This window comes from Temnothorax americanus, unplaced genomic scaffold (assembly GCF_048541705.1).
Source record: "Temnothorax americanus isolate GAGA-0224 unplaced genomic scaffold, ASM4854170v1 Scaffold57, whole genome shotgun sequence".
NCBI classification, from domain to species: domain Eukaryota; kingdom Metazoa; phylum Arthropoda; class Insecta; order Hymenoptera; family Formicidae; genus Temnothorax; species Temnothorax americanus.
Window position 1 is genome coordinate 436,495 of NW_027509721.1, and position 21,971 is coordinate 458,465.

At 36.6% G+C, this 21,971-nt stretch overlaps 1 protein-coding gene and 1 non-coding gene across 2 annotated transcripts in view; both read right to left on the minus strand.

The window, feature by feature from the left end:
* Nlg-4 (neuroligin 4) overlaps positions 1–21,971 on the minus strand; it is a 90,195-nt gene that overhangs the window by 52,213 nt on the left and 16,011 nt on the right. The window contains exon 5 of the mRNA XM_077419602.1: positions 11,383–11,537. Within this exon, the coding sequence (XP_077275728.1) occupies positions 11,383–11,537 (155 nt within the window). The remainder of the gene's footprint in view (positions 1–11,382; positions 11,538–21,971) is intronic.
* Positions 16,872–17,035, minus strand: LOC143904765 (U1 spliceosomal RNA). The gene has a single exon (XR_013259038.1). It is a non-coding gene; the product is annotated as a U1 spliceosomal RNA (small nuclear RNA).

The following is a 21,971-nucleotide window of genomic DNA, read 5'->3' on the forward strand; positions in this document are numbered from 1 at the left end:
TACGTTTTGATATTTAACGAAAAAGAATAAAGAACGATATTCCATTATTTAGGATTGACAGGCATTGTTCCAAAAATCTCAATATCTTTTTTAAAGAAAAAACGATAAATTTAATTTTAAGGCATATGAATATTATTTGTGTGTCTTACAATAATTAAATAAAACAAACAAAGGCAGATCGAGAGACAAGACTTTATTTATCGAGATTTTAATTTGCGTTGAAAAAAAATGAGTCAGCTAGCCGTCGTCGCGCCGCGCCGCCGTGATAGCGGCTCTCTTTCCAACGTATCAGAGTTCAACCGGCGCGACACGACCGCTCTAATTGGACCTCCCGTGAAATTAATGAATGCAGACGACTTTGACGCGCCGAATTCTGCCGAAAGAACACGTTGCGTGCCGCGGACCAACTATCTTCCACCACCTTTTCCGTCAAACGACCCTGAGGGGGTCTCGCCGACCCCGCTTACTCGTCGTTGTTTCGTCCTTCTTCCGTCGGCGCACAATAATTATGGCAGTCGTGTGCATCGCGCTCGCCGTGTCATCCCGCCTCCTCTTCGCGCCCGCCGCCCTCTCTTTGCGAGTTCCGGAACATAGGGGCTGGCTCGTGGTCGGTGGAAGATAGGTGGTGGTAAAGGGTGGGTTTTAGTCCGGGAGAATATTAAAGTTTGCTCATTAACCGCTGATGCATTGCCCTGTCGGCTCACCCTTTCCACTCCCCCGCCCTAACCCCCTCCGCCCCCCCTCCCTCTTCTTTCCGTCCCGTCTTCTTCTGCGTTCTCGTTACGACGATACGAAAGTAGTCTCGTATTAACGCGGATAAAAAATGTACCGTTCGGTACAGCCAGCCCCCATTATTAATCATCATCTCAGTTTCGAGACGTGCCCCTGCAAGGAACATTCAGTAAATCGTGATCCTGAATAAGAGAGATTTATTAGAAACCAGAAATGCGCATCGCACACTGATGTGCAATACCTTGTTAAAATTATTTACAATATTGGACAGCAGAATAACTTGATATTTCAGATGTTTCTCTTTGCATTTTTGCGTATTAGGTTAGGTGCAAAATACAAATTTTTGCGTATTGTTAAATATATAAAATACCTATTTCTGTAAGAAAAAATCTGTCACTTTCACACGCTCGCGTATAATATCTTTACTTTCATCGAGATGAGTTAATGTTAACAGAATTGGTACAATAGTCTTCGAGTTCTTTTGCCTTTGATAAAATTTTCTTTAATCATGTCGCAGAACCTTGAAACGTAAACGAGCGTACCCTACGGCGCCCCGATATCACGGCTCAAAGCATGGCGCTCATCACTCTTCATCGTTCCCTTTGTCATTGAGACAGAAATGAAAGCCGTTGCTGTGGTAACCATTTTAACGTGTCTCCGAAACCACTAATAGCAATTTACCCAACGTGCATATCCAGGTAGTACGTAATTAAGCTCTGCCTCTTCCCACGCCCCCTTGGAGCCACCCCCCTCCTCTTAACCCCTATGTGAGACACGAGCAGGTTTTGCGGTTGCGAAGCGCGCGCGCGACACGGTAAGGGGAGGGAGAGGGGAGAGAGAGCATTAGCGGCATCATGAACCATGCTCTCTCCCCGGAATGCCGTAGCGAGTCGTTATAACGCTCTTCCTTCCTCGGAGGAACCACAATGCTTCCTGCGAATTTCCAAATCCATCTGGATTACAGCCTCGAGCAACGTTTCATGGTGGAATTTACAGTGAGTCATCGTCGACGGCTCATTGATATTACAACAATATAAGACAAACGAGATTGCGTATATATGTATTCAAAATAATCAAACTAAAAACATTTTGCTGTTTTATTCGTACATTTGAAAAAATGTTCATTGTATGTATGTAGAGATTCTAATATTTAGAAATCTAAACAATTTCAAATTAAGTATTCCAGATTTCTCAGTTACTGTTTTTTTTTTAAATATAAAAAATCGCGTTTTTATAATCACTACTACACAGTAAAATATATTTACCTAATTTTTTTGTGAAATTTTAATCAAATAGTTTACATTTCCAGAATTTGTATCTATAATATGCATTTACTTCTCCAATTCGCAACAAAGCCGATTGTTACCATTCTTGCTACTAAGCTCTGTTAACGAGTATACGGTGTAATTACCACTTTGTTCATTCGTCTAAACTGAGTTTGAAAACGGGAAACATGCCACGAGAATAGCGCGGGAACTTTTAAGGATCCACCAATCCGATGAAGCGCGCGTTGAATCAGGGTTAAAAGTTTCGGGCTGACTGTGGCGTAATTAACGACGTTTAGAGATCCCGAGAACTTGTTGATAGGGTCAAAAGTTTGTCCCGGCCAATTATTTGCAATCTAAACAACGAACGCGAGGCACATTATAAGTTGCGCGCAGCGCCATTGTTAATTCGTCGCGTGCCAACGGTCCGCAAAATCTTCACCGCGATTTCTACTCTCCCTATACGTCGACACGAAACAGATTTACCATAGATATTAGGTTTTAACATGCATAAAAACATTCGTGAAACTCTAAGATTCAAAGACCCGATAGTTTCCGAAACATTGCCATTCATGTAAGCTTTTTCAGATTAAAAAAGCGGAATAAGTTTGTAATTGATAATCCACTTTAGAAACTTCATTCGTGCATACTTGACAAGTTATAGACGTAAAATCATTCACTCAGATATGCCTATTTCTGCGATTATTAAAACGTCATCTACTTAAGAAAAAAATCAATATTTTGTAGAACATGAATTAAATAATATTCAGAATTATAAGTCTCTGCGATTTTCTCGTCCCATGTTGCACTTGATTTTTGTCGCATTATTCTGTCATCTTACGATCGATCTCACTGTCATTTATCGACTCACTTTTCTCCTTTTTAGTCATTCTTCTACTATCCTTCCTTTCTTCCCATCCATTATGCATGTTGAGAAAGAGAGGAAAGTCTAACCGCCGATCTTACCTGCGTTGCAACGTGAGCTTTCAATTCTCAAAGAACATGGCGACAAGGGATTTGGATATACATTGGAATCAAAAGAATATGTATGCATCAACAAAATGTATTGAATTATCATAACAGGTTAAACATAAGAGATTCTCTCAATCCTTTTATAGAAAATACAATTTCTTATTAATTGCAATATTAAATTCTTAATTAACTCAGTTTATCAAAATAAAGTAGATAACTTTCAATGAAATTTCTAAATACTGAATATCTTTCAATAATCCCAATTTATAAAAATTCAGAATAATGCAAGAATATTCATTCTTGAGAAAATTTTGACTAAAATATAAAATGCAAATAAAAATTACATAAAAATAACTTAAAACATTTTATAACCAATAAAAATGAGAAATATTTTTGCTTAACATGATATAGCTCATACTCTCATCTATATTCTTCTTCCTTTCGTAACTATGTTGCAAACAACTAAAGACGCAACGGTGGGCGAGCTGGTTAGTTTTGCATGTATGAATCTTGGGTTCTCTCTTTCTTATTGGATGCTCAAGGAAGATTATAATGCATGAACGTTGCAATGGAAGCTTTAGCCCATAGACCAGAGAGCATTAAGGGCAGGCTTCGATGGCGCGTTACCGCGTATGTCTGCATTATGTGGAGTTTACTCGTGGATTACGACAGTAAAGTACGGCGGCGGTGATAGTTCAGGGGGTGGGAATAAAGGGCAAGAGGAGGCGAGAAGGAGGAGGGGGGAGGGGGCGGTAAGCATCGGCTAGTGTTTGCGATTGCCACATTCGTGGTTATTGGACGGTCGTACTGTTTAGCCCTCGATGATTATGCTAAATTATTGTTTACACCGTTCTGCATAGTATTCATCTATTTGCCGTCAGCTATACGAGCCGCTGTAGCTACGGCTACACCTGTTTTAATTACACAGAAGAACTGAAATATATATTAATTAATTTGCGCGTGTCCCATATGCGCCATTAATTACATTTGAATTTTCGTAGCTTCCGCGTTTGACTTTTTCTACCGGATATAACGTCATACATAAAGAAAGTTTGACATAATATTATTTAATGTTATAAATAAAGAATTTCTCGTAATATTACGCGAGCCACACACACACCCCCATATATAATTGTCATAAAAACGTTTTCAGTTTTGTGTGCGTGTGCGTGCGTGCGTGCGTGCGTGCGTGCGTGCGTGCGTGTGTGTGTGTGTGTGTGTGTGTGTGTGTGTGTGTGTGTGTGTGTGTGTGTGTGTGTGTGTGTGTGTGTGTGTGTGTGTGTGTGTGTGTGTGTGTGTGTGTGTGTGTGTGTGTGTGTGCGTGCGTGCGTGCGTGCGTGCGCGCGTGTGCGTGCGTGCGTGCGTGTGTGTGTGTGTGTGTGTGTGTGTGTATGTATGTGTGTGTGTGTGTGTGTGTGTGTGTGTGAGGTGTGAGGTGTGAGGTGTGAGGTGTGAGGTGTGAGGTGTGAGGTGTATTAAACGTTCTTTATTTTTGAATAACCAAAACTGACCGTTTCCGTGCATTGACGCGTTAATCATTGGCTTCCGGTAATACGGCGATTAAACCTCAAAGTCATTCCAAAAGATAGATACCTCGGTGCGTAGGATGCGAGTTTAGGTGAGCAGAAGGGATAATCCCATAGAGTTAGTGTCAGTCAAGCCTGAATTACGACGGGTGATCGTATGGACGGCTCTATTTGATGTAAAATTATGATAAACTGCACCTCGCTAGCCGATAATAAATACGTACGTGATCGATGGCCGCTGTTATTTCCAAATCGCGCCATTACATGACAGAACGGTGGGTGGGAAAATTTTAAAGCAATAAACACGCGTATCGTGAATAAAATTGTTGTTTCTACTTCATGAGAAATCAGCACAGTGTTTTGTGTGTTGCACATTTTAATTACATTTATTTTTCTTTAATTTGGATAAAAATATTAAGAACTAAAAATGGAAAAAAAATTAATAGATATTTCAAAGACCTATAGAAATATTTAAAAAAATTAATACTTCAAGTCTTAAAAAAAATACAAATATTTTAAGTATATTAAAAAGGTTCAAGATTTCGAAGATTTTTGTCAATTTTGTTAATCTTCTTTCAGTCTGAGGATAGTTTATATGCAAATGCAGTTACTTTGGAAAAACAGATAATCAGCGCAGTTGATTCTAATAGCTTCAGACATTCCACACCCAACACTAATTGCGAAGTGCGAAATATCGATTGCAGTTATATGCAGCTGTTATGGACAGTTTATTAATACTGGCAGAGCGATATCTATCAGATCATCTAGAAGTAGATTTACGGCATTTAATCACTCAAGTTTAATCGTGATTAGCGCACAGGATTACGCACGGAATTATATCGACGTGTATGTCGTGAGTGTTTTTAGTGTCAATCCAACATCGTTTATTGTTCAACTGATGTTAAAGCAAACACGGCGCGGTGGAAAAGATTGAGAATTAAATGACACTCTAAAAATAAGCGACGACTAATTTAACCTACGTTTGTGTAAGACCTACAAATCTATCGGCATGGTGTAATTTTGGTATTCTAGAAAAGTCAATTTTTGTAAATTATAACTATTAAATGAGATGACGAAGCTAAAGTCTATATACAGACAATTTATCTTGGGTCATATTGTAGCTAATTATATTTTTCCCGACTATGTTTAATTCGCATTAGTTAAAGCACGAATTGTGTTCGACTTCGTTCATTTATCATGGATAATTAGCGCGATATTCGGCAATAATATATGCTCACGTGAACGCTTCCATGTGAATTGATATACACTTGCACCGCTGAAAGTTGCCCTCATATGTACGCGAGTTTTGCTATTTTCGTTGCATTACCACACGTGTGTATGATTAAATTCCTGATGGAACCGGCATTCGCAGAGGCGGCACACGTTTCTAAGGACTCCCCGTAGATCCGAGGACGTGGCGGATAGAGCAATCGTTTCGCCATTGTGCGCGCGGGGCAACTCCTCACCAATAATGGAAATGGAGAGGGCATTCGAGTAGAGATTGCGCCTGATGGTAGATTGGTCCGACATCGTACAAAGCTCCGTAAAGAGACAACGCGATGCCTCTATACAGATTGTGATCCGCTTTTTTCCCTCCTCCGCTATCCCGCCTTTTCAAAGCGAAACATCTTGATCTTTCAAAGGGCAGAGGATGCTCCGTCTACGGTTTGGCTGAGTCTCTCGCAGGGCTTTTGTGCGATTTGAGACTGTAGATTTTTTTGAATCATTGGATTCTGTGAAATCTCTATATTTTTTTGTATCACTAGATTACTATAGTCCGCTGAATCTTGGATTTCCGCAGATTTTGTTAAATCTAGATTATTTCGATCGATAAGTGTCGGATAAATTTTAATTTTTAGAGTATATAAAGTTTCAGTCCATTTTTTACTTTTTCTTGCGATTATATAGATTCTTAGTTTGTAGTGAATTCTCGCTTGTGATAAAAATTGGTCGCACGTAACAGAAAGTATAACTTTATCGGAGAAATGCAATTTCGGGGGAAAATGCCGCTGTTCGTGGTGACGTTCGGTAAACTAACAACGTTGCAATCGGTCCTTTCTCGTTGGACGTTTCTTTATTAGTTTGTTTGAAAGTCTTTTCCTATAAAAACCCGCTGGGAGACATTTCGTTCCACAAAACGTGTTATGTCCAGAAATGTCAAACTTTACACAAAATCTAGGAACTTTTTCTCCTCGCTGAGGAGTACGGATCATCGATATATCAAAGATTTGACAGCTCACAAGCAGAAAGTTGTAACTTATAAACAAGATAAAAAATAAGAAAATATGAAACTCGTAAAGCAACATCAAATGTATTTTAAGTAAATTATTGTTAACTTGTAGATGTAAAAAATATAATAGAATGTATATTCCATTTTTGAAAACAACGTTCTATCATATTTGTCAAACATTAATCGAATTAATAATAATCGGCACATTTTGTTCGGCTTTGCGGATGATCAAAAGTGTTCATATCCGTGAAGACAAGCGACAATCATTTGTCTTTTAGAGATTCAGTCGTGACAGTCGAACACCGAGAACGGTGATAACGTGTTAAAATTGGGAATCATTTTTGCGAACAGTTTCCTCTGACGCTCGCAAATTTGCTTTTTACGCTCCCGCGTAACATGCATGGTGTACACCCAGCGCCATCACTTCAGCAGCCGATAAAATGTGCGATGGAACGCGGTTCCGACGCGGAAACGGGTTTTTAATGTTTATTTTGAATCACATTTTCCCCGCGCGTTCATCGGCCGAAATGAGCATTTGAGAGTTGATTTATAATCCGGGTCGCGCCGCGCGCGCGGACGAAATCACCGGCTCGTTTTCATTGTGCCCGCGCATTTTTTTTCAAACCGCCGAGAGTCATCCTCCTCTCCCCTTCCCCACCCCTCTCCCTCCTTGTCCGCCGCGCCCCCGTCGTTATTTAACGTTTTAATAGCAAAACAAGAGGGAACGGCGGAAAACATTTAGCCGTTTCGACATTCACTCATGTGCGTTTAATCGCCGCCAGATTTCCGCGATCTTTCGCTTTTTATATGCGCGGAATCTCGCTCGCGGGAGATTTGATCGCGTTCTTTTTTTCCATTTACATATGCATAAACGTGACAATGCGGAATCCGTGTATTGTTCGTTCGCAACGAAGATTGTAGGTATAAGCGATGTATCGCGGTTGCAGCCGCACATGTTCTCTGTTTCTATATATGGATTTGCCCAACATTCGTCGTCTTAGCGGTAACTGGTACGAACTAAACTACGAACTCCGAGACGTCACGTATTAACCAATCGGATCGGTTGGCGGTGTCAACGCTTCTCCACTGTCATGTATAATACAACGCGAGTAATTTTGAGCTTCGAGTTCAGACGCGGTCACGTACACACAGGAACTACGTGAGACAAACTACGTTGCTCCGTGCGTGATCGCGCGCCAGGATGTGCTCGCGCGTTGACGTTTATACGGAATGTCCTGGCAAGGTGTTATACTACTGGCAACATATAACGGAGAGACTCTCGATATTTCTACTTCGATTTCTACTCACATATTTCATATTATGCCTATATCAATAAGACAGTGGTGTAAAGATGAAAAAAAAAAAACTGAAAAATATAATAAAATTAGAAATAGATCGATATCTCCAAATTTGCGAAAGTTAAAGCATAAACAAACATTTCTGCAAAAATTTAAAATTTTATTAAAAAAGAACCCCTTGATTATTATCAATTTTTATTAATTCTATTATATTTTTCAGTTTTTTCTACCCCTATTTCATATATAATTCGTTAAGATTTGGTTGATTAGTTCTAGAGTTATTAGAAATTTCGGTAAATTTGGCACATACACACACACACATACACACATACACACATATATACATATAATACAGACATTTTTTTAAATTGCAATTTTTCGACGTTTTAGAACATTCTGAACACATTCAAAAAAACAAAAATTTTTTTTTTTTTTACGAAAGCAAAGCTTCCTCTATGAGGAAGCAAAAGAAAAAAAAACGATACCGTTATGCATTTTAAGAACTGTACAATTACCGACGTTCAACCTCAATTAATTATAGCTTTGTTTACAACAGTTATAACTTAGTAAATACAGAAAATACATTTGTGTGAATCAGCTTTGTAAAACATCACCTTGTAATTAAACCGATAGCATATACAATTTTTATCTTTTAATTATGTATCTGTTAATTAATTAATAAAGATTAATATAACTTTTACGCAGTTAACTATTACGCACTGTCAATTGTGCTGTACTCTCAAAGCTCTTTTTATTTGTTAATCTTTTTATCGAGAGTTCCTGTTATTTATCCTTTTATCTTTTATACTTTTAATTTTAATTGAATAACGCGTACATATTCTTTGTACACTTGTGAAATGCACGATGAAATTTGAGGTAAAAACTTTTATGGTAGCGTTCGACACAGCATACCTACAGCACGCGTCTGCCTGTTTCCGAATACACGCCACGTGCGTGTCGATACACATTGTCCCAGACACGCTCTCTTGCCGGAGTTAAGCCACGTGTGGGAGAAGGGAGAGGGGGTCTCTACCGCGAAACTACGAAGTTATTGGCGACATATGCGAAAGTTCGTTTAACCCCTTCGTCCGTTCGATGAATATGCAAAAGCGGCGCCGAAACGAGCCGACGATGTTCCAATGCTCGTCGTCGCTCGGAGCAACGTGAAATTCGCTTCGACGATGCATCGCACCGATTCGAGCAATTAAGATAGATCGATGTTTCAGGTCTTTTGAGTGTGCATCAAATTGCTAGTTAGGAATGTGATACACGGGAAAACGAACTATCTTGAAATGCTTTATCGTGCAGTTAATGCATATTCCCGACGAAAGACATTCCACAAATATTTATATCATTCGATTTATTCATCGATGTTTAATTACCGTTATTGTGTGTTGTAACATTTACTTAAACTATATAATTTTAAAACCAATTTAATAATTACATTAAGTTTTTATATCTTTAGGTTAGGTTAGGTTAGGTTGGATTAGGTCAGGTTAGGTTTGAATCACTTTTAAAGTAATTCAAACTGACGTAGATTTCTAAATAGGTAATAATAAAATATCTTTTTAAAAATGTTAAAGACTTGTTTTAAAAAGCTGTTAAGCAGGTCCTTCTGGTTTGTGCAAAGTATGTGCGCGATTTTGTATAAAATAATAAGAGATAAACTTTCCAGTCTGAAACTCGCAGGCCGCGGATACCGCTGCCGGAAGTGTCAAAGATATTAAGTATCCTCTAAGTATTAATTCTGCTCGGGGAAAAATGCCTCTTCTCTTCGCGCGAAAGAATGTTCGCGTGGTAGACAGGTTCCATTTCCTTGGTCTCCGAAGAGATGCAATGACTCTCAAATAAGGACAAGGCCTTGAGAATTTTCGCTGCGCAAAATATTTCTCGCACCTTCATCGATATTCCATTTGCGGCCTCGGAAGTCACATACGTATTTACGTAAACACACGAGAGCTAACTCAGTGTGGTATAGCGGCTAGGTATATCTGGAGGCGATTCTGCAGGACCTTGTTCAATTTTTCTATAATCCTAAATAAATCTTTAAAATAGCAAACTTTAGATTGTTAAATTTTATTATTATTATTATTATTATTATTATTAAATATTAATATTTATATTTTGTAATTATCGAATTATAGCATTTATTTTGATTTTAAAAATTTTAAGTTTTTAAGACTATTAATTTATAGATTATTGAATTTCAAGAAGATGCTCCAAAATACAAAAACTCGAAAAACTTTTTTATCGCTAAAATTTCAGTCAAAACTTTAGATCTTAATCATAAATAAATATTATTAATTCGCATGGTAAGCTTGTATAATTAGTATTATTCATGCTAATGGGATGCCGATATATTCTGTTATTTAAGTGTTCTGTTATTGTAATTAATATTTTTTTTATAATAAACAGCTCAGGAATGCGATGCACATTTATATTGCAGTAACAGATCGTCAATAAAAATGAAGTTTTGGCAAACTAACGCGTTATTGATCGCAAAACTTGGACGAATTTATGTTTACGTTTATAAATATTTCATATATATTTTTTTAATATTTACTGACGTAAGTTTTTCAGGGCATTTACTAATACGCATGACACGCGTATTTGTTGAGATAAAATATTTGCAGATTCCGATATTGCGTACAAAAATGTACATAATACTGAAATCGTTATGAGCAGTGAGAATAATATTTTGTACACGAAAATTCCTTCTTCAATTTCTCTCCAAATTCTCTGATTATTTTTTATCCCTTTCTCTTATTTTACATTCAATTAAAGGCTACATCATTTCTTTATAATCAATATAATATAATATAATTATAAAAGTAATATTATATACTATAATTTTTAATTATAAAAGTATTTTCAATTTAATTTGTTTGCCAGACGTGACCACTTTTCCTCTATATTTGTGACGTTCATGATATATTCCCTCTTCTTTCACACTCCCATGCAAACTTTCCGGTTCATTCATGAATATGGAAAATTAGACTTTTCGGCGGTTTTTTTTCCCCATCGCAAATTGATTCCACAAGTGGTGCGTGCATATAGTATAGCGATTAATTCGAAGAGAAAAAGATGGATTTCAATAATACTCGCATGCGGAAATTAAAATTCGCTTTTAGAGTAAGTATAAACGTTCGCGAGTTGCTGGAAAAAAAGTAGGTCGCGACGCGACGGCGAGAACAAAATTGCCATTTGGAACACATTTGTAGAATTACCGCATCGCCTCAAATCATTAAAATCCCCAAACATTCGTATCTTTATTCTTTAACTTTTTCCTTCTTCAAGTTTTAAACTAAAAGTTCCACCAATTAGATTGTGTGATAGAATTTTATATATAATCCACTTACCCGGTTTTCACAAAGTTCGCAAAATACTGCATGATACTCTCCGAGAGTGCCATTTCCAGTCTCGTGTAGTTTTTCGGAAAATGGCCAAATCCCTCCACCCACAATGGTGCCCCGAAGACGAATGGAAGCTCTTCGCCGTGCACCGAGCCCATCTTCTGTAAACAAAACAAGAATAAAGTTACGCGACTTTTCTACGTTTTTTATGTGTGTAATCAAAAAATAAAAATACTTCTTAATTTAAATATAAAAATACTTTTTAATTTAATACATAAGTAATAAACAGTTTTAGTAAAACAAATAGAGAAAGTGTTGATATTAATTTGAACGAGAGAGAAGACATAAAATGTATGTTGAAGTTATTAATTGTAGTAAATGATATAACTGATAGATAAAAGTGGAGACGTTCTCTGGTCTGCTTTAATTGCGTAATATAGCGTTGGCTATAAGTCAGAAATAATTAATATCGCTTAATGGCCGAGATTTAGAAATTGTCGTCGTGGGCGCGAGCTTATCCGCAAGCTCGATCATCGCGGACACGTCAGATGCGATTCAATTTCACCGACGTCTTCAGCGCCGGAGAATTATGTTCTGGCTAAAACGTTTATAGCTGACGTTAAGAACGACCGTCAGTCCAAATTCGATAAAACATTCGAAGACGCAGACTGTAATCTCTCAATCATTAAAATATTTTCATATAATATAGAACTTGTAATTTCCTCTGAAATCAGAGAAATCAAATGCCACACGTTAGAAATTATTATCCTTAAAATCTGTGATTGCGGAAAATCCTTCAGATATAATAGACTTATGGATTTCACAGAATCTACGAATTCGGAGATACCCAGACTTCCGGAATCGATCTCCGCTGGCGCACAGTCCGCTGTGCCGAGGAAGCTATCTGTTCCAGCGAGCATACTGAAATGGAATCGGCGATTCTCTCTAAGGCGATTACGTACGTACACGTCCGTGCCGAATGGCGCACGAAAGGGCATTTACCAAGTAGACGAGCTTAGTTCCGAATCGGTACTGCAGCGCGGGTTAAGACGCTGCCCCAACAATAGAGAGAAAGAGAGTGCCATGAGAGCGAGAGAGCGAGAACGAGAAAGCAATGTTTGCTCCCTTCTTAAAGCGATAACAATGTATACAATGAGGAATAAATTAAGAAGACTGCACAAAATAACAACAAATATAATATATAAAGTGATATAAAGATTAATGCAATAAGAAAATAGAAAGTAATGAGACGGTATGAAATAGCAATGTGAATATAAAATAAAGAGCAAAGAAGGGGGAAAGCGAAAGAGGAGAAACGGATAAAGGAGGTAAAATATGGAATGCAGAAACCCAAATCCAAAATGTCCGTGTCGGGTATTCGTCACTGTCGGAACGAATATCCCCGAGCTTTATCGAAGTTGTTTCGCCAACTAGGTTCCGTCATTGTCGAGAGCGTCGGCTAACCGGCAATGTACGACTGCTATACTGATACCATTAATTTCATTAAGGTACACTCAGTATGTCCCGGCGAATTGGGGCGATCCGCTGGCGAGTGATCGATGCGCCGCGATTGGGAACACGGAGCCTCGATCTTCTCCTATGCTGCGGTCATCCAGAGTTTGATTTTTCAACTAAGAGTCGGAATTCCTTCTTAATTGCGCAACGGAAAGGAGGAGCGCTCGAGGTTATGATGAGATATTGGCTATAAAAGCATCTGAGATTGGATTACGGAATATTCGATATTCCATATATCCGACGGCGATCAAGGGTATTAATGGCCACATCTCGTTCCGATTACTCGCGCATTTGTTGGCCCCTCAGGTGTATATAAATGGCCCGGCCGCCGCCGCCGCCGCTCCGCGTTCCGATTTTCTTTGAGAATGGATTTTCAGCGATTTGTCCCGGCCTTTTCGCGTGACATAATAAATCGACGCCGATGACCTCCCGGCTTGCGAAAAGCCCGAAAATTGGCGCCGGGCGTGAAATTAAAACAAAAAAAAAAAGAAGAAACGGGATAGAAAGAGAATAGAGCGCGCGCGCGCGCGTTCACGTCGCGCTTTCAACCCTTTTTGGCACAGGTCTCGCGGCCGTCCCCGTAACTTTTAGTTTTTATTCTGCAGTTCTTTTTTCGCTCCAATTTCGCTTCTCTTTTCGACCTGAGGTTCGTCCACCGTATGCGCGCTACGCTCAGCTGCCATAAAGTCGACTTCCGGGATGTCTGGCATCGACAATCGCAGTTGCGAGTGCAATGGCCGAGCAATTTCAATTTTAACGCCCACAAATGGAGAACAAATTTTATGCGCAAGCAGTGAAAAAACAGATGTTGTTAGCGAAATTTGTTTCTGTTATTTGTGAATTGCTCCGTCAAATTCAAAAATTTATCTTATATAAATATATATCAAAGAGAAAGATTAAAAAATAGGCCAAGTCATTGACTGGTTCAAGAATGAAAAACAATAAAAATAAGCTAATCTATTATTAAGATAGTTTCTAATTTCTTTAACTTAAATTATATTTGACGAGTTAAATTGCATTAGCACTGAAATGGCTAAGAGTAGGTACTTGAACTTCTTTGCATTTTTTTTTTTTTTCACACAATTTCAGATACCGTAATAAAGACATCTTTGTTGAATAATGTGAATTTAGTAACAGCATCGGTAAAGCAATAATTAATAATATTAACATACTTTTTCATGCGTATCTCAAGCATAATGAGCGTTATCATTTCTACTGCCGTACGCAGTTTCATCTAATTTTAGTACCTTCGCTCGCGGGGAAAAGCGGACTCACTGTGTAATATTATTTTTGACTTGACCACACACACACACATTTGTTTTCCGCGGAAAAATTTCCACCGACCTGGATAATCCAGGTGGTCTTGACAAACGTCAAGAAACGCGCGTGAAATAACTGCCATGGTATAATGAACCGGAAAGAATGACCAAAATTATTTTGTCTTCACTAAAAATGTATTTAGCAGAAATTTAATCTCTAAAAGTTGAATTCTTCAAAAATTTTAGAGCTACCAATTAGCAGAATAAATCATATTTAATTAAATTTAATATATAAAACAATCTTCTTCTTAATGCAACTTAATATTTTTATAAATCAGAAAAATAAGTTAAGAAAACAAAATTAAGAAAAATACGAATTAATGAATTATCTATATTTGAAGTTATTACATGTTGTTTTTATTTTCTAAAAAATTATGATTTTAGAACACCTTTTAATGACAAAATAAAATAATAAACATTAATTATTACATGCTAACCAAAAATATAAAACAAATCTAATAGAAATTAAAAAATTGTTTACCTTAGATCAAAACACAAGAAAATATAAGAGATAATTATTATGAAAAATTTATAGTCTTATTTTAGAGACCACGATTTTTCAAGTTTTTGTGGAACACACATTATTGCACTTTTTGGCGTTTGACACTCACGAATGCAAAAAACTATCGTCGACGTCCAATGCTGTTCCGACTTTTAAGATATTATTCTCTCTTTCCGGGCCTTTCACGGACAAAGAAAAGAGGAAGAAAGAAGAGCGAATGCAGGGGAATGCTTTGAGTTTTGCTGATCCGCGCTGCGCTACAACTTTAGCAGAGATGTAATCGTGAAAACGAGAAAAAACAATTCCGCGAGAAGGGCCGACGCGACAAAGGCGGAAAGGCAGATCGGTTAAATGTTGAACGAGAGAAAACGCTGGCAATGCTCTCCATTATTAGGACTCCAGCCTTTTCGCTCGCGCGCGTTACGTTAACGACTAACGACTCTTCGACAGCGCGGCCTTATTCCTTTCTCTGCTTTCCCGATTAATTGAGCAGATGAAAATTTTTGGTTGTACGAATCCATAACATAAGATTGAATGTAATTAAAATTATTTTTTAATACACGTTAACATATACGTTTTTCTTTTTTTTTTATCACCGACATTTTCTTCCTGATTTGTTTAATTTTTCTTATTTCTCATTTTCTTCTCTTTACTTACTCACATTTTGTGGTTCACGTTATCGCTCATGCTTCACTAGGAAGATTAAAACATTTAAAATTTCCTCTTCTTCCCGGCGCGGGCGTTTGTTACCTGAATATTTGCCTGGCGTTACCTGGCGCGAAACATTTTGCCGCGCATTCTCTCGCCTTATATGCAGAATTGTCGTAAGCGTAAAAGTTGCTCGCTGTAATCCGACGAGTTTGCAGACGCGCAAGAAACGCACTGTTATAATGCCGCATCTTGGCTGAAGAGCGACTCCCGAGTCCCGAGGCCGCATTACGCCGCCTTTGTAACGTCGTCGGTCTTAACAGCTACGAAGCGACGTCGGCGAGGATTACGCGACGCCCGCGTCATGTCGAGTGACTTCGCGAACCTTCTTGCGCGACCACTTAGCCAACGTGTCGCGTTTAACGATTCGATTATAACAACCAATGTATTCATAACTTTTCTAACGATACTTTTCAGAAGTTTCCAATTCTACAAATGGCTCAGGTTAAAGACGGCTTGAATTTCATTCGAATATATGTACTCGTTCCTCTGCTCTGACTCAACTCTGTATGTTGATGATTTCTTCGTCACATAGTATGTAAAACGGCTCAACTTCCTGTGCAAATTTAGGATTTCAAGAAATGGCAGAAATACAAGGTGTTTGTATTATAAAATAAAATGTTTTTTAAGTAATGAACAAGAGCAAAAGAGAATATAAGGAATCGTGAAAGAAACAAAATACTTTACGTTTTCTGAATTATATGTTTATTTATAATCAAAATTCATTTTCTATATCACTTACTCCAAAATCTTTGTAATTATGCAAACGGTATATTTATAGATACTGTTTTGTTCCACTTGATGCAACATCTTGGATTGTTATAGACCGGCTATAAGCGTAAATGTGGGAAGAGATTTTGATTTCGGTAATACGAGAGAGCATGAAATTCTACGATGTAATCTCGTTGACGCGATTGGACCTCCTTTTCGCTTTACCCTTACCTCAACCTCCCCATTTCTTGGATACCGACAGGATCACGACGGCATTCCTGACGTTCCGCAGATGCTGGCAAATTTCAATTCGTGCTTCGGTTAAATCGTGTCGTCGTAAGAATCAACAATACGAGACACTATCTAAATAACGTTAATATTTATTTTGTACTGATAGCAATGATAATTGTCGATCGTCAGAAAGTTTTATCATAATTTATGTAATTTGTAGAATAATTAGGTCTACAGTATGACAAATCTAATACTTATATCTCTCAATTATTTCTAATTTTAAAGATGACAAAAATTCCTATTAACACACTAGAACTACCGGAGATTAATCTATATTTATTTCTACCAAAGAAATCTTAGAAAAGAAAAGAGAAAAAGAGAAAACATAAAATTAATCATCTATGAATTTTCAATAAAAATCAGAGAAAATTTCGGAAATCAAGATGTTTTAAAAATAAGTAATAAATTAGTAATTATATATATATATATATATATATATATATATATATCAAAAATTGTAGCTATCAAAAATGTTAGCTATCAAAAATTGTACGCCCGAGATATCCACATTAGGGATATTCGCAAGGGTCAGCTCAACCGTGGTGCAATGGAAGAGCCTCGCCCTGGAGGAACCGCCTTCGTGATCACGGTAACCTCTGCGCCAGGTAAGTATCTCGGGATCTTGGATGGATATATATATATATATATATATATATATATTGTAAGTGTTATTTCGAATTTATTGCGATTTCTTATGGACTTATAGAAACATTTGCAAAAACTTTAATCAGAAAATCTATTGATTTCGGCTGTAATAAATAACTGCTTGAAAAAATGTATACTTATATTTCTACATTTTCAAGCAGTTATTTATTACCTATTAATTATATACCTAATTATTATATAGCTCGAGTAATGTTCTAAATCTAAAGTGTGTTTTTAGAGATACGTGTAAAAATTATTTATAATATAATTTAATGTACAGGCTAAATTTTAAATCTAAAATAAAATACGAATAAAAACACGTATAGCCTTTTGCAATGTAGATTCACACAAAGACGTCGTTTAAAGAGCGAATGCAGCTAATCCTGCAATTTACATTGAGAGATTGGAGAGAAGGAACGTGGATTACAACTGGATATTGAAGAACACACAAGCATTGTGTACAAGCATTCCGACCGCTAATTAGCATTCGCTCTAATTTTGATTAATTTATCATATCGTAATCTCGCTGGCTGACGAGATAACGCTGTAACGTTATGACAGTAGCTGAACGAGTAATAACGTGACAATAGCGTTCTGACGTAATATATCACGTCCCCTTTGGTATGCGGACAACCGTGCGCATAACTACGTGCTCCATTTGTATATAGCGTCAATTATTAACTGCGCAACCTATTTTCCTAAAAAATCTCGAACTTCTCATCTGTCCTACTTGACTATTATTTTTCGAAAGAATCCATGACTTGACTCTTAGAAAGATGAAATGTTTTCATATGTGACTCGTTATTATTATTAGACGCAGTCTTTATCATTAATTTTAAGCCTACTCTAAAAGTTAGTTCTATTAGAGTCTCAAGTTAAATAGTACAATCTCATAAACAATTCGATAATATGCTAATAAGCACCTTAAACTCTTTCAGTATTTTGGTATATTCAGAACACTATTCATTATATGCGATCAAATATAACAAAACAACGTATCTTTACAAAAATTATCAAATGTATTTAAAACAAGTAAAAAATAGTGCAAATTAGAAATTTGCACTTGGCTTCCTCATAGAGGAAGTGACGTCTTAAGATGCTAATACAGCCCTCTGATTGGCTGATGACGCCTTAAGACTATACTTAAGATGATCTTGAATATAAGACCCGACTATGAATATACCGGCCTTAAAGAATTACATAAAATAGAAATAGAGAAGACTGAAAAATATAACAAAATAAAAAATAGACCAATATCTTTTAAAATTTCTAGAAGTTAAAGTTATATTACAAACATTTTTCTCTAAAAATTAGGGATCTTTGATCGCGTATAAAGCTGAGTCTAATCAACCAAATCTTAAAGAATTATATATGAAATAGGGGTAGAGAAAAACTGAAAAATATAATAAAATTAGAAATAGATTGATATCTCCAAATTTGTGGAAATTAAAGCATAAACAAACATTTCTGCAAATTCAAAATTTTATTAAAAAAGAACCCCTTGATTATTAGCATTTTTTATTAATTCTATTATATTCTTCAGTTTTTTCTACCCCTATTTCATATATAATTCGTTAAGATTTGGTTGATTAGATCTGGAGTTATAGAAATTTCGGTAAATTCGGCACATACATACACACAAAAACACATACACACATACACACATACACACATACACACATACACACATACACACATACACACATACACACATACACACATACACACATACACACATACACACATACACACATACACACATATACCGACATTTTTTAAAATAGTGATTTTTCGACGTTTTAGAACATTCTGAACACATTGGCAAAAGCAACTCGAAAAACATTTTTTTTACGAAAACAAAGCTTTCTCTATGAGGAAGCAAAAATGGAAATATTGATTGTGCCGTCAAAGAGTTATTAATTTCCTAAGTAAACATTGTTCCATTTTCCTTAATAACTAATATCTTTATATTATTTACAGAAACGGAACAGGAACAAAACGATCATCGACGAAATTTCTAAGAAATGATCGCGAGATTGGCATCGATTTTCCACATATATACATATACCATGATTATTTCTTCTCAAATGTACGCGTGTGGATTTAAATTTAAATGGAAAAAGTTGGACAGTGCGAATTTTTCGTCGCGGAACGATCGCAGCAATTTCCAGCGAACAGGCGGAAATGCGATCGACTTCCATCCTTGTGTTCCCCGAGGTACAATGGCGACTCAGACGTGGATCAAGCACAGCCCGGTCGGAATGGAGGGTATTGTTTCTATTGCCTATTATTTCCGCGTCGTATACGAAATCGTGCATGCGCCATCGAAAAATCAGATGAAATAGACGAACGAGATAAATGCATCTCTACAAACTTGCAAAAAAGTTGTTATCTACTTATATCTGGTGCTTCCGTAAGAAAGAAGTAGGCCATCTTTAATCAGAATATCAGAAGCATTACCGTTTACACGAATACAGATAATGTCTTGTGTGTGTTTGAGAAAAAGTTATTCAATATTAGATAATTAAAAGTTTAGCGGAACAGATATATAACTGTTCAAATACGATTTGAAGGTTTTAAGTGGCTAGTGCGTTTTCCCAATATTCGCTACGTAGAAGAAACGAGAAAGTTTAAAGCATATAAATTTTTATGTACATCTCTCCCATCGACAGAATCGATCATTATTCACCACGGCGCGGGCGGTTGTGTTACTAATCCTGATAGCCGTTTCGCACTCTTTTCTCGGCCATTTGAGATCGCAGTGATTGCGACATTTCACGATCGCAAACTTGCCCGCGCGTTTTGTGACTAAAGCTTACGAGCGCGTTTCGGCGCTCGTTTGCCCGTCAAAACTACGAAGAACGAGCATGCAAATTGTCGGACACCCGCCATAAAACGGTGAAGCTTTTTCCACCAAATGGCGCCATCCGTTTGAAAGCGCGTCTATTTGGCGGCTATTTCCCCGACGACCGACGTATACATCCTTCTTTTACTTTATCATTGCGCGGAGGTATACGCAAGCATCCGCGGTTTAATCTTTGAGCGCTTTAATAAAACATCAAGCGGCTTATTTGAAGCAATGACAAATCTCTCGATTTAAAATGCGATGTATCGCCAGTAATAGGAAACACCAATATAAATTCTGGTATAGAAATTAGTTAAAATAAATCAATAGCTTTAAAATTTGCTGAAAGGATAAAAGTTCTAAAAATAAAATATAAAATGTAGCAAATTTTCCAAATAATATATAAATCCGTCAATATTTTAAAAGTGGAATAATGAATAATATTTTGCTTTAAAATGAAAAAAAAACAAAATGTATTCTTCGTTTAGTAATTACTTTTCTTATGTTATTATTTTAACTTAATAATAAAGAAGATATATAACATAATTTATTTTACCCCGAAACTCATGCAATTTTGTATTTGTACTGCACCCTCAGAAAAGATTTCTAAAATCTTATTCTATTCTTGTATAGAAAGAATAAAAAAAACAATGTTTTTTTTTTAATTTTTAAATAGTTCTTATTTTTTTTCTAATATTTTTACAGTTTAATTTGTATTCGTGCGGTTCCGCATATATTCTATTTTATATTAATTAAAATTACGCAGTTTTACCAATTTTTGAGAACGCATCGACAGGATTTAAACCTAAGATGTCCGAGGTCGCAACCTAAAGGCCGGTTTTCACACGCAATGATTGGTGGCGCCAGGCCGCGCCAGTCGACTAATGCCAGTAAAAATGCAAGTGTAAACACTTGATGCAATCTGGCGCTAGTAATGTGGCGTTTACTGGCGGTTATTGGCCAAAGCATATAACCTCAAAATTTGAGGTTATATGGTTGTTGTCATTTACTGTGTGTTTAATAAATGTTAAATATTTTCTATATTATACGCCAATCACTGTGTAAACACTTGTGAGTTTGCCAGTTGGTTCTGGCGCCAATGAATGCCAGTCAGTTGGCGCCACTACTCATTGCGTGTGTAAACCGGCCTTAACACGCTAACGCTGAGCTAATCGTACGCTTGTGGTATCTATCATTATAACTGCTACATCAATAGACGTGCTTTTTAAAGTAGTTGCAACTGCAGATTGATGTGAATACGATGTTGTGTTTGTTTCAATTTAGTTCATTATATGATAATATATTCCTAATAAATAAAATATATTTAATTATTCTTATATATATTTCATTATTAGAATAATTAAGTAGGCGCAATTTTTTTTGTTGAAATTTAAATTTTTCGTTGATGTTTACTTATATATACGTAAGCATTCCGCCAACCTTATTGATGAAAGAATTATTTAACATAAAATTAGTATCTTCAATCGATTGAGAAGATTTAAGCACATAATTATTCGAGTAATAATCTTTAGACAATTCCTACAATATAAAATTTTTAGATAATAAAATTTAAGTTGATGCCTTTTAGCTATAGAATAAGGTAAATTGATTCTGTTGGCAGACGAATAGGCTATTTGTTTTTCTTCTCTATGCTTCCATTCTAATACATGATAATGGCTCAAGAGGATCTATTTCAGGAATGATATCTGGATAATGGATATTTAGATGCATCTTAGGTGTTTCGCGGTGCGCGGCCGTCGCGCGGATCGCGCCTAATATTATAGCGCTAACATTGCGCGTTATAAAACAATATTGAGATTAAATCAGCGTGAAAATTAGTCTAAGTCTAAACGCAAGAATATATAAGCTTAAATTTATATATGTTATTCTTGTCTCAAGATTATTAAGTCAATCTTATTTTATTCGAGAGAAAAGAATAGGAATTATTGATTTTTAATCTCAATATTGTTTTATTTTTATACTACTTCAGATTGTGATGAGATTAAACATGTAAAAAAATACTTTTTGTCTCGTTATTAGAAATCTTTTCTGAGGGTGT